Source organism: Urocampus carinirostris, chromosome 1, assembly GCF_059441175.1.
Source record: "Urocampus carinirostris isolate Australia breed hairy pipefish chromosome 1, RoL_Ucar_1.0, whole genome shotgun sequence".
In the NCBI taxonomy this organism is placed as follows: Eukaryota; Metazoa; Chordata; class Actinopteri; order Syngnathiformes; family Syngnathidae; genus Urocampus; species Urocampus carinirostris.
The window spans coordinates 52,776,328-52,788,890 of NC_142349.1; the positions used below are offsets into that span (position 1 = coordinate 52,776,328).

The 12,563-nt window shown below is 37.9% G+C and overlaps 1 protein-coding gene across 3 annotated transcripts in view; it reads right to left on the bottom strand.

Moving 5' to 3' along the window:
- The window catches only part of LOC148375140 (nuclear receptor coactivator 2-like), a 72,596-nt gene that overhangs the window by 37,623 nt on the left and 22,410 nt on the right, over positions 1 to 12,563 (bottom strand). For all 3 annotated transcript variants that reach the window (XM_088344944.1, XM_088344937.1, XM_088344952.1), the window contains exon 3: positions 1,033 to 1,205. In XM_088344944.1, coding sequence (XP_088201070.1) covers positions 1,033 to 1,205 — 173 coding nt within the window. The remainder of the gene's footprint in view (positions 1 to 1,032; positions 1,206 to 12,563) is intronic.

Sequence of the window (12,563 nt, forward strand, 5' to 3'; positions counted from 1 at the left end):
GCTATTAGTGTCTCAAAAATTTAAGTTCCAGTGTGTAATGTAATGCGACCCCTAGTGATGTATGAATACTTCATTTATTTAAATTAAACCAAGATTTAACAAAAGTAAAGTGCTCAGGAGAGGATTTTTAGAACAGGTTGGAATATCTTCTGAAGTTTGGGTCCTCTCCTGTTCTCCTTGCTAGTTCAAAGTGCATTGATGTATTCTCTCCTAATTTTGGGTCTCTGATCTACTTTAAACTTAACCCTAGCTCAATAAACATATTTTTCTAAAATTCGTAGATTCATGAATGTCTAATGATCTCACACATCTAGAAGAAACTGTCAAGTTTGGCTGTTATTTTACTACTACAGAAGCCCAAATGAAGATTTTGCTGAGGTAGCTTGTCCCTGTGCTGCTTTTAGCATGCAACATCCCCTGAATGCACACATGAAACCCCTGTCATTCAGGCATCTTCTATTTTTGTTTCTTCTGTTTCCTTCTCTAGCTACTCACATTTGTGACTTATCTGCAGGCTATGACTCACCCCTAGTCACTATTGTTACTGTTATCTGCTCATGCTTAGTCCTTCAGTGTCACTCGCCTTCCACAGCTAGTCATCCAAGCGAACATTGCCGAGTCCTGTGCTTCAGGTATCTTCAACTTTTTCACTCTTTCCTACTCTTGCCACTCATGTTGCTAAATTCCATTATTCAGGGTCCTGACACTGCTCAGGGTGTGTCTAGCTTGATTGCTGTTTTGTTGTAGCTCGCAGGGATTAACAACAGGTTTAATGTCCTGTTGTTGGCGAAAATGCATCTTTGCTCACGCACAAAAAAAACAGAAGTAGCCTCGGCAATTTTGCCAAGTGGTATTCTTCAAGCTTCTGTAGTGTGTTTTCTGCAGATTCACACACTTCAGCTTCATTCTAAGCTACAACCTCTAAGATTAAATTATTATGCTGTCACTTTAAATCTTTGGAATCCAAATGAAGGAAATATTGTGATTGGGCGTTTAGAGGACAAAGCATTACCTTCACACACGCAAACTCACCATGCTCTTTGATGTGTCGGATCTGCTTGACTGTCTCCTTAAGGATGGCGCACTTGTCGGGCTTAACATTGAGGTCGTCCATGTCGTTCATGTTGGCGAAGATCAGCTCGGCTAACTCTTCTATGTATTTGTTCTCCTGCTCGCGGTTGCGCCGCTCCGTGCTCCTCTTAGGGCTGAATAGAAATTAGAAGTTATATACTACCCAAAAAATGGTGCGCAACACCAACAGAGGACATGTTGGACCCTGCAAAGAACTGTGGTCAATTGTGTGCCGACGAAACTTGGGTGGTATGGTCATGTCGCAAGATCATCAGGACTGGCCAAGATCTTTCTCCAGGGCACAGTTCGAGGGGGCAGGCGGTGATGAAGACCGAAAAAGAACTGAGCAAACAACATTAAGGAATGGACTGGTGCCAACTTTACCACGACCCAAGAACAGGCCAGGGACCGTCAACAATGTAGTTGGGGCTTCATTGGTTGTTTAAAAAACTTGTATGATTAGCTATTCACATTTATTTGACATAACTTGAGTCTCACCATAACTGTTGGTTATCTTGCTGCTGCAGGTAAAATACGTTTTGAAGGCCTTGGCAAAAAATAAGAAGAAAAATTGTCACATTGAGTCCCCTCAATTTTGATTCTTCCTGTCACTCATTTTTGGTTGTGCTACAACAGACAGCAACATCTACTGGTCAAATCTTACACCTTTTTCCTTTACTGATCAAATGGTTGCCTTTCTGTTAAAATCCAGTCGTATACTCTCAATCGTTTATGACGTCTTGGGGTAGGTTCACCCTTCGGGGGTTTTATGAAGGTGTAATGCTATTTCGCAAATTTTCAATTTTCGCGGGTGGTTCTGGTCCACATTAACCACAAAAACCAAGGGACCTCTGTAATATTAAGGAGTGTAATTTACCCTCAGTTATTTTTTTCTTTCTTGGCATTACTTTGCGAAGGCAAAGACTTGTGACACACTGGAAACGAATTGTGACCCAACATTGAGAAACACCAGTCTTGAAAATGGTTTACAACTAAAAAATGCAGCAAATAACTCAGAACCTTGGTCCTGTATTTTTCCTTAAATAGACAAAACAATAACACATAAACAAAGAATAGGATAACAGGGGGATGATCCTGTTGTAGAAATTGGAGGTCCGATAATCGAGAGAAAGTCTTCTCATAAGTGGATAAAAGAAATAGACAGGAGCCAGTCTCGTTACGGAGGGAGATTGTCACTTTATTGATGCGTCAATAAAGATCTCACAGAGCTAGGAACATGACAATGTATTTAAAGCTGGTAGTGACGATTAGGCTTCGATTGAGTACACCCCAAAAGGCGGTCCTGTATCACGTATGAGTACGTGACCAGTCCCGTGTACGCCGTATGAGTACGTGACCGTTCCTTGCACGCCGTCTGGCAACGGTATCTTCAAGGTAAACTCTAATCGTCTGGTAACGGTATCTTCAACCGAGGTCACCCCGACCTTTTCCCACAAGCAAGTAATGTATTGTAAGTTAATGTAGACATGTATGCAAATCTATTTCTATATATGCAAGTGCAAATGCTTTTGAGGATTTGCCACAACATAATCCCCCCTTTTTTTTTTTTTTTCCTTTGAATGGAAATTAAAATTGAAAAGGAATACAGAGTAGTGGCAAATTATTACCAATCATAGATATCAATACAGGACAGAGTTTATGCGAATCGAAAATAAAATAAAATTCTGGCGGTCAGCCTGCTGTGATTACTCTAACTTTCATTGTTCATGTTTCATTAAATAAAAAAGAAAAAACCCCTAACACTCCAAACATCTGACCCATGCACTAACCCCCCCTTCATTTATCTTTATCCGTACATACTGTATTATACACGTGGACCGTCGACGGTTGATCGGTACGTGATAAAGGTAAATGAATAATTAAACTGATCAGCGATAACAAATTTTGGTAACAGCCGTCGATACATTTCAAGATGAGTGCATGACTGGATAGTGATACAGCATATACATCGGCCTTTGGCCTGACCCCTGTGCATAATTTGAAGACCATGCACTGTCGTATTCGTCAACGGGTGGCGTGAAGTCAGATGTTGGAGTGAGTGTTATCCCAGCAGGCATCACGCTCAGTTTCCATGCAGCCAAAAACCCGGAAGCGACGATGACCATCCCAGGCAGCAGCTTGTTCCCCGGCAGTGTGACATACCAACAAAAGAATCACAAGTAGAAACCAATATATTTGTTGCTGTTATTCCTAGTGCTACTTGATATTGTCATTAGTGTAGATTATCATTTGTGTCTCTTTCCGCAGATGCTCCATTATTTAATGTAATGTAGACTGACTATTAACGTTGCCAAATAAAATTCAAGGTTTTGAATTTAGTTGAGTCATCTGTTCTTCCTCACTAAGGAATAGGCTTGGATATTTAATCACTAACTGTGCTCATTGAGCTTCTTGCCACTCAAGTATTAGCTACTACTGTCATTTGTTCTCCAAAAGTCTTAAGAATTCCTCTTCTAAGAATAGGTATGGCACAGAAACACAACAAATACATAATTATTACGATAGTTAGCACGAAAATTTCCCCCCTTCGCTAACATACTACCCCAGTACCCAAATGTATACGAGAACCAATCAAAAGAGATACTGTTCTTCTCAGTATTTACTGTCACTTCATTGCTCAACTCACGAATCTTTGACAGTGCTTTTGTGAAGCTTCCTGCTTCGGATGTATTTATAGGTATATACGTACAGCCTTCCTCCTTTATCATATGACACACGCCTCCTTTACTGGCTAAGAGAAAATCGAGGGCCTGATGATTCTGCCAGGCCATCCTAGATGTCTCATGTAATTGCTCTCCTACTGCACTAAAGGCCTCGTTAATGTAATTAATAAACGTTGTTGGTTGTAATAAATGTAGTTAATCCATTTTGCGTTCTTATTCTGAGTTATCCAGATAAACACCGATCCTAATCCAGACTTAATTTCATTGCTAGCTATAAATTACTCTGGAATTACTCTCGGTTGTCCGATGTTATTTAGCCATACCCGTCCACATACATATGTTTTCTTTACTCCGGCCAATTGTCAACAAAGATATTTCATTTAATTGATTTTTCCCCTTTTCATTTCTTCCTTTACCACTTGTATATCCCTCTCTTCTCTTTTCCTCAACGCCTACTTTCTTTTCGCCTTTTTATTTCTTCCTTTGCTAACTCTTATCTTTCTGTATTTGTAACTTCCTTACTTGCTCTGCCAACAAACCATTTTCTACATAACTTTCCCTTCTCCTACGCCCCCTAACACATGCTTTTTAGCCCACTAGTTTAATGGGAAATTGACATATAACCATCTCACTTAATCTTTCAATTCATTTATTTATTTTTTCCAAACCAATTAAATCTGCTATCCTAGCTCCACCTACTTCATTTGAAAACGACGTGCATTGATCTACAACGATTCATCTTACTCATTTGTATTCCATTCAATGAATATTTCCTCCATATTCAATGAAAAAAAAGTATTAACTCACGCTCTTCCACTATTCTCGTACAACAATGCTTTACATTCTCAAATTACTCCATTTATTCCACTCAATTGGATTCTTCATCATCTTCACATTCCTTTATTTTCAAATTTTTACTGAAAACGAAACATTTTTATTCATTTTCTGTCACTATTCCATCTTTCTATGGTGTGGTTCTGGCATTACCTCCATGAATCTGAAATAACTCAAACATAATTTTTCTAAACTTACCACTCCTCAATTTATCGTTGTCCAATCGAAAAAACAGAAAAAATTTGGACCGTAAAAAATATTTATTGGAACCCCTTAGGCCCCTATGCGTTATGTTGTATACCCTTAGCGTCAAACACTGATTTCCCAAAAAACGAACATTTTCGATTCCTGACGCGATGTGCTCTCGGTTCCACCCAAAAACAATATTTTTAAACGGTCTTACTGTTGATAACAAAACGTTTCTGTCGTTGCATTGTGCACTTAAATTCGCTTCCTTTTTCTTCTTTGTTAAAAACGCACGCGCTCTCGTCCGCGGCAATTTTCCTTCGTATTTTTCCATTTTTCCTTTTCAGTTACGTGGGCCGCTTAAACGCTAGTACAAACAAACATATAAGACAAGAAAAAAGAGAATACAGGACAGAATACAAACATTTACACATTGAACAAACATAAAACATATGACAAGACAAATGGCCCACAAAAATTTAATTTGCTTAGTCAAATTAAGTCAGTGCACATTGAGACCATGCGCCTACACAACTACCGAGTTAGGGTTACGGTTTTCCTCTTCTACACAATTTCCCGAATTTTACGTACTGGCCGTGCACTCATTTTTGGCTGTCGGCGTTGTAACCTCACTCTTTAGTGCCGTCGCCGTGGGTGTAGGTTTTTCTGGACTTTGGTCGTCGGAACCTTTCTTTCCTGTATCGTCACATTAAGGTTTAGCCTATCATTATTATTTAGTATTATTATTTAGTATATTATTAACTTTAGTCTGTACTGTCGTTAACATATTTGGTTTCTGGTAGTCCGTCGGCACTCCGACTGGTTGCACGTTTCTCTGACTCATCCCATGATATTCGGAATTTCAGTAATTCAAACTTGTCTTCTATCGCGAATTGCACTATTTATACACGTCCTTCTACTCAATCAAGGAAGCAAGGTTTAGGGCGCTTTGAGGAGAGGGATGACTGAGAATGGGCGCCAGGAGTGGACTGAGAGTGTGATCGTGGCCACTGTGTTGTGCGGTGCAGAGACGATTCAGTTTTATTAAGACGACAGCAGTGTGTGTGTGTGTGTGTGTGTCGTCGTATCGATACTAATAACTACAAGGAGTGGAATGGAACTATGACGACTATAACAAGAAACCAAACGAGACGTCACGCTCTATAGAGAATTTACCAACCTATTTCATCATCGCCTACAATCAGCTTAAAATTTTTCCAACATTCTGCTTCTTAAAAGAACCTAAAAAAAAAATCAGTCATTAAAAGCGCAATTAACCACCAGTCTATCGTCCCAAAAACAATTGTTTTAAGTCAATGGTGGGCAAACTTTTGTCGTCACGGCCTAGGGACACATCCAATTTTTCTCATTTACAATTATGATGTTGTATTCCATTATATTGATTTCCTGTTTATTTATTTTGTGTAATGGTTGCACATCAAACTGAAATATTAGCGTTTGTTCCTTGTTATTTTTTCCATTGTTCCTTACAAAACCGCTCCCCAGTTCCCAAAGGTACGACGGTGATCGTCTGGATACACCATTTTTCAGATCTCTCCACAAACACTATTTATGTCTGGACTTGGGCTTGGCTATTCCAACACATTTATATTGTTAGTTTTAAAACATAGAATTTTAGATTTTGTTTATGTACGAACCTCTACTGAACATCAGTATACCTTCAGGGCAATTGCAGTTGACTCAACAAGGTTCGTTTGCTTTCGGAACGGACTAATCCCGTTTCAATCCAATTGATTCAAATTGATAATGTGTTTCGATTTACAATAGTTTCATCATTTCATATTTACTGCTAGAACCAATTAAACGTATAAGTAGAGGTACAACTGTGTACAACTTTCTTTTGCACTATATTGACTATTTTTCACCAAATGCATATTTACACAAACCTCAACCGTATGTAACATTTTAAATGCACATTCTTGTGTACATATTGTATTTAATTATAACTATAACCTTATCTTTTCCGTTCCTTTACCTAACTTTGAAGATGGAGTGTCATGCCAAATTTAATTGTCAGTTACAATGTGTGCACCCGTTTTGTAACTATGTCCGTAAAGTTATATTCCTTCTTATCATAAATGATGCGCATATATGTAGTGCCTTCCAATACCCTGAGGAACTCCCTAACACTACATAATGTGTTGTTTTTCATACTTTTGTCGCAAGTTTTCATACCCAATTTTCAGCAAATTATCCTTATTTAAATAACTTATGTTGTACGTTTGTCTTAGTGTTTCTTTTTCTTTTCTTTCAGAATTAAAGCAAAACAATATACTAGGTTAACTTTCTGTGGAATTCAGGGGCACTTAGAGTCTCGTTAAGTTTTATCGTGCTCACGTACTGAGATGTTTTAGTGCACAGATGTCAAACAGGCGGCCCGCTAACGGATTGAATCCGCGACCTTGGCGTTATCAGCACCAGGGGGGTTGAATCCGGCCCGCGACAACACTTAGTGAAGCGCAAGAGAAAAACAAGCTGCAGGTTGAAATATGTCAACTTGATGTGGCTCTCACAAACGCTGTACATTCTTTCTCTCTCTCTTTCGTCCCTTTTTCTCTCAACCATTATCCCTCTTCCACTCCCCTCGTCTCTCTTCTTCTCTCAGTCTTTTTACTTTATTCTCTTTTACTCTTCCTATTTTTCCATGGATTTCTGTCTTTCTCTTTCTCCTTCTCTCTCTTTCTTCCTGTTTGTTCTTTAGTGTGGCCCCTGAGTTAAAATGAGTTTGACACCCCTGTCTTAGTGAATTAGCCAGGTTATTCAATTTCTAAATTTTTCTCTAAATTTAATTACTAGTAGACATGATCTTAGTTTAATTATTTTCCATTCATTTCCCATGCAGTTATATTTTAAATCACCTTGATATGTATCGAAATCCATTCTGTCGTTATTTTAATTCCTTTAATCCTTTCCAGGATTGATCAATCTTTTTCTCATTGTTTTCTTAAAAAAAAAAATGCTCTTTTCCATAGACAATGTTTCATTTTAACTTATTCAACCATAAGTCAGCTATTGTTTCACATTTATTTATCATTTGTTGAACGTAACACTCATTCTAAAAAATTCAGTGTGGAATCAATTGTCCTAAAAAACTGCCAACTCGAACTCAATGTCAAAAATTTCTAATTGTCTTTTCATCCCTCTGTAATCATAATCTCTTATTGTTGATTCGATATAAAGCAATACCTACTTGTCACTTATGAATTATCTTGTTGAATCGTATTTATTTTATATTACTATCTTTTTTTTTATTCCGCGCAACAATCTTCGTTTTTACTTAATTGTCTTAGTTCCCTTTGTTTTTCTTTTTCTTTTCTTTTTAAAAGAAATATTTCATTCAGTGACTGGAATAGCTTCAGCTACGTTATTAATGATTTCTAGTCTCCAATTTTCTTCCCTGTGATACTATATCGTCGTTTTCAAAACTTCTTTCAATTTTTGATAATTCGAAATCATTCATACCACTGGTAATCTATCTACAACCTTTTTATGTATTACGCCTCTTTTGAATATGTCCGTTTATAACCAACGAAAAGATGGACACTAAAATTATGGACGGTTTCCAGTCTTCTTCTTTGTTTTACTCGCCTCTGCTCTAGCAAAACTACACGTCTTAAAAGTTCTTACCCTTTTTACATTCGCATATTCAACGAGAGATGATTAGTTTTGTTACTTAAACATTCTTTTGTTTTAAACTATTCTGTATAATTATCTAGTATACACTCAGTGTTCTCACTTCACCCTGTTCCTGTGTCCCAGACGCATCATCCATGTTGGGGACGCAACCTTTTCCTGCAAATTTTCATTATCATTTAATTCCTCTTTAACAAAGATTCTTGGTTTTGCTGTATGAGATTTTATTTTTCTGCACGCCGATCTTAGCTAACGAGATCTCGTCGCTCCGAGATTACGTCATTGTTGTTGGTAATTGGTTAAGTCCGTCTTTTTCATTGGACAAAACGGCTTTTTCCTCAATTTATTGAAGAGAGCCCTCTCATAAATGCTTTTCTTGCACTTAACTTGGTATTTAGTTCTGTAGTTACTTATTTTTAATTGATGTAGTGTACTATGTCTTTGTTTTAAAGTACTATATTGAATCGTTAGTTTTGTGATACTGTTTAGTATACCTCTAGGGGCATTTCTCTATTACCGTATTACTGTCGTAGTATTTCTACGGTACTTTCCTTCAGCGATTTTAATTTTTACCGTGTAACGTTTTGAGTGTTAAGTGACTTAAAATTCGACTGACTCCTGCCGACACTTATGAGTGCTAAGGGTCATTTTGTCTGTCATTTTGTCCCAAAATGAAAATGTTAAAAATCCCTACAACTGAAGATATTTACGTATTTACTTTTAGCACGGGCGCTGTGCAATGGAGCAAAATGCGCATGTCCTGTTTATAGTCCTTAACACTTACCTAATCAAAACTTTTGAGTTTCTTTGCTACAGCTTCTGGATAAAACTTTCGTTGTCGGTTAAGGTTTTTTCCTGCGAGTTTTTATTAGAAATGTCTTGATAGTGAACCTAAATTGTTTAATTAGCTTCCTTATAAAGTATTTAGCAATTTATATCCAAAACAGGTACTGCTGGTGTGACTACGCGATTGCAAACTGGAGTTACTGGAGTTTTCCATAACATAACATGAGCATCACCTAGAGGCAGTGAAAAATAGTGCTTATGTGGGTGCTGTGACCCCCCTTTATTATCCTGTTAAGCACTTTTATTTTGGTTGCACTCCACAGTGCAAAGACTTCTTGCTGTCAATTTATACACACTGTCCCTTTAAAAAATTTCCAGTGCATGTCTCTTATGAAACCATATTCTAAAAATTATATTTTACACATTTTCGTCACATCTCACATTTTTCTTTTTTCCTGTAATATTTTTGATTTAGGTACTTTAGAGCTTATCTACCTCAGGTAAAATGTACTTGTACTTTCCAAATCACCAACCGTTTTGGCATGTTATACAGTAGTGTCACACTTAACCGGGCCGCTGTCTCTAGGATGCGTCATGGTCTGCAGCGTCGCTTTTTGGATCTCCGGTTGCACTTTCGGAACCGCAATTTCCATTCGCCGCTGCGATTTCTCGAGCTCTGCCCCTAGTAACAATCATACCAGACAATTCATTATCACACACAGCTTTGTTATCCACATCTTGTTTTCCTAATTTGAACGTTACTGTCCTGTTGATCTTGCTTGGTCTCGTTGACGGTGGCAGCAGGGGTCAGCAATAAATGATTGGTGAAAAATTAATGCCATTAATTGCGAAAAATTAATGGAATGGTTGCTTAAATTCATAAATCCATTTATTGCAAAATTTAAATAATTAGCAATTAATGCGAGTTTGCAACCCATTAATTGCGAAATTATTTGGGTTTTTTGTTAGTCGATTGCGTCAACAAACGTGCAAATTCTCTCGCCGCGCGAGCATTTCGTATGCGGTCAAGGGCACATACACGCACAATCGGGACAGTGCATGTATACGCGTAAGCTACCGTGTTTCCCCCATTATAAGGCCTAGCTTTTTATGAGAAATGAAATTCAACCTTGTCAACAAATTGCCTAGAAGCCCAACTTTTTTTGTTTTCTAACAACCGCTTCTGGGACAGCAAATTTGTTTCCCACATCGTTTCATCTAATGAAAATCTCTAACATTTTCACTATCTCCGATGTTTCTATGTTGTACACATTTTTGTTCATAAATGAATGTGTAATAAATAGCAAAACCTCTTATTACTAAGGTGTCTTACTGCGCATGATAATGTTGGCGTGAATGTTCTATCATTCACTGTTCATCTAACATCAGTTAGTGTTCCGACAATTCGCATATTAATTTAGGAGGAATCGACAAATTATAATTATAAAACAAGCCCCAACATGACGGTAGCTGATGTGATCACCAATAACTCAGAAGATATTTCTTGTACTAAAAGTAAAGATTAAAGGACCAGTTTGTTCGACCATATTGACACGGCTAGCACACCATTAAATTACCAATTAATGGCTAGAAATCCAATAAATACCCATCAATTGGCCTTGCCGCAAAAAAAATTAATTTTAATTTTTTCGCACTTAAATATTATTTTTTTCCAAAAATCAATTAATGATGACCCCCGGGTGGCAGCGTGAGCCCTCGACCTGGACTGCGGCCAGCGTTGCCCTCACGACGGTATACGGTCCCTCACGCCTCGGATGGTTCCTCTTTCGTCGACCTTGATGTACACGAGATCCCCTGGGACGTCTTTTCAAATGGTTGTTCGACCTTGGACTCCTGTCTCTTAACCAGCTAGTAGATGACAGCCGTCAATTGTCACATTCAGTCTCTCAGTTCAGTTTGTAGTGTTTTGTAGTTGCTCAAGTGGCCCAGATGCGGTGCTGGTCTGCCTGTTACACGGATATGATTTGACCAAAGTGAAATTATCTGAAAATTAGGTGGGGGTCTGGGGGGTGCGGGCCCCCAACTGGGTCCAGGGCAGTGCCCCGGTGGGGGGACTAGTGGGGCGAAGTCCCCCCCGAAGCTCATGGGTTTTCCGTGTTTTTAAAGTACTTTCAATGCATTCAGATGACAAAGAAATAGACAAAACAACAGCATCAATTTTCAATGTATCTTCCCATATAAAATTACAGTTTAAGTCAAAATCAGCCACATTAAAAAACATTGGACTACCTTTGCTTTTAAAAACTATCACTGAGAATACCATCATATCTAACTCATGTGATTACTAAGTTAACACATAAATCATGTTGAAGAGTTCAAATTTCATGAACAAATAATTGTATCATGACCAAATGAAAAGTAACTCATTAGAACATACCTCTAATGTCTTTGTTATGGCAGAAGAGTTTATCTATAAATGAAAGTACTGTAGTGGGTTGTACCTAATTCACCCATGGAACCATTGTTTAATGTGTAGTTTTTGTAAGATGCCCCTCACGACCTTTTGAACAAACAAATTTATCTGATATAAAGTCAAAGGTATTCCCTGTTACCTATTCTCCTTGCCTCTGGAGACACAATCACCGATTTCCTGGAAAGCAGATTCAAAATACAATTTTAGCAGTATTTCTGTGTTAAAAATAAAATAATTCACAATCCAAACGTATCAATATTCCTCAGATTTGTAAACACTACGTCATGTTTACAAACTCGGATGTTTAGTCTAGGTTAAATGACTGAATGAATGAATGAAGACATCACCTTAGCAAGTAATCTGCTCTTCATTGTATTTTGAAAAAGCCTGCCAAATTGTCCTCAATTTACCCAAACTATGCTTATTACGTTTATCGGAACAAGATCTCACAAATCAAAAGGCCACACGCAAACGGAGCACTTGACTTGACGAATTAAGTAATCCCTCCATTTTTTATTTTTATGACACCACTTAACATAACGTCACATAAAGTAAAGGGAAAATAATACACACGGTTGAGCTCAACTCACACGGAGATAGACAGAGTGGTGGGGGTAAGGAGGGGGGTAAAAAACAAAAAACAAAAAACAAAAAAGACAAAAAGAACCAACGGTTTGCGCTAATAACCCACAAAAACCAAGAAGCAGTCACTCCATCATTCATCCATGCCTCCATAACTCCACACCCAACGCCAAACAAAACAAAAACAAAAAAGACAAAAACACAAAGGTTCTCCTCCGCACAGCGTCGTCCTCGCCCTTAAACAGTTAACTATAAATCACCCGCGTACAAAATAAGATATTTTATTTCCTTTTTTACAAAAATACAGAATATAATTTGCATAAACAGTCAAA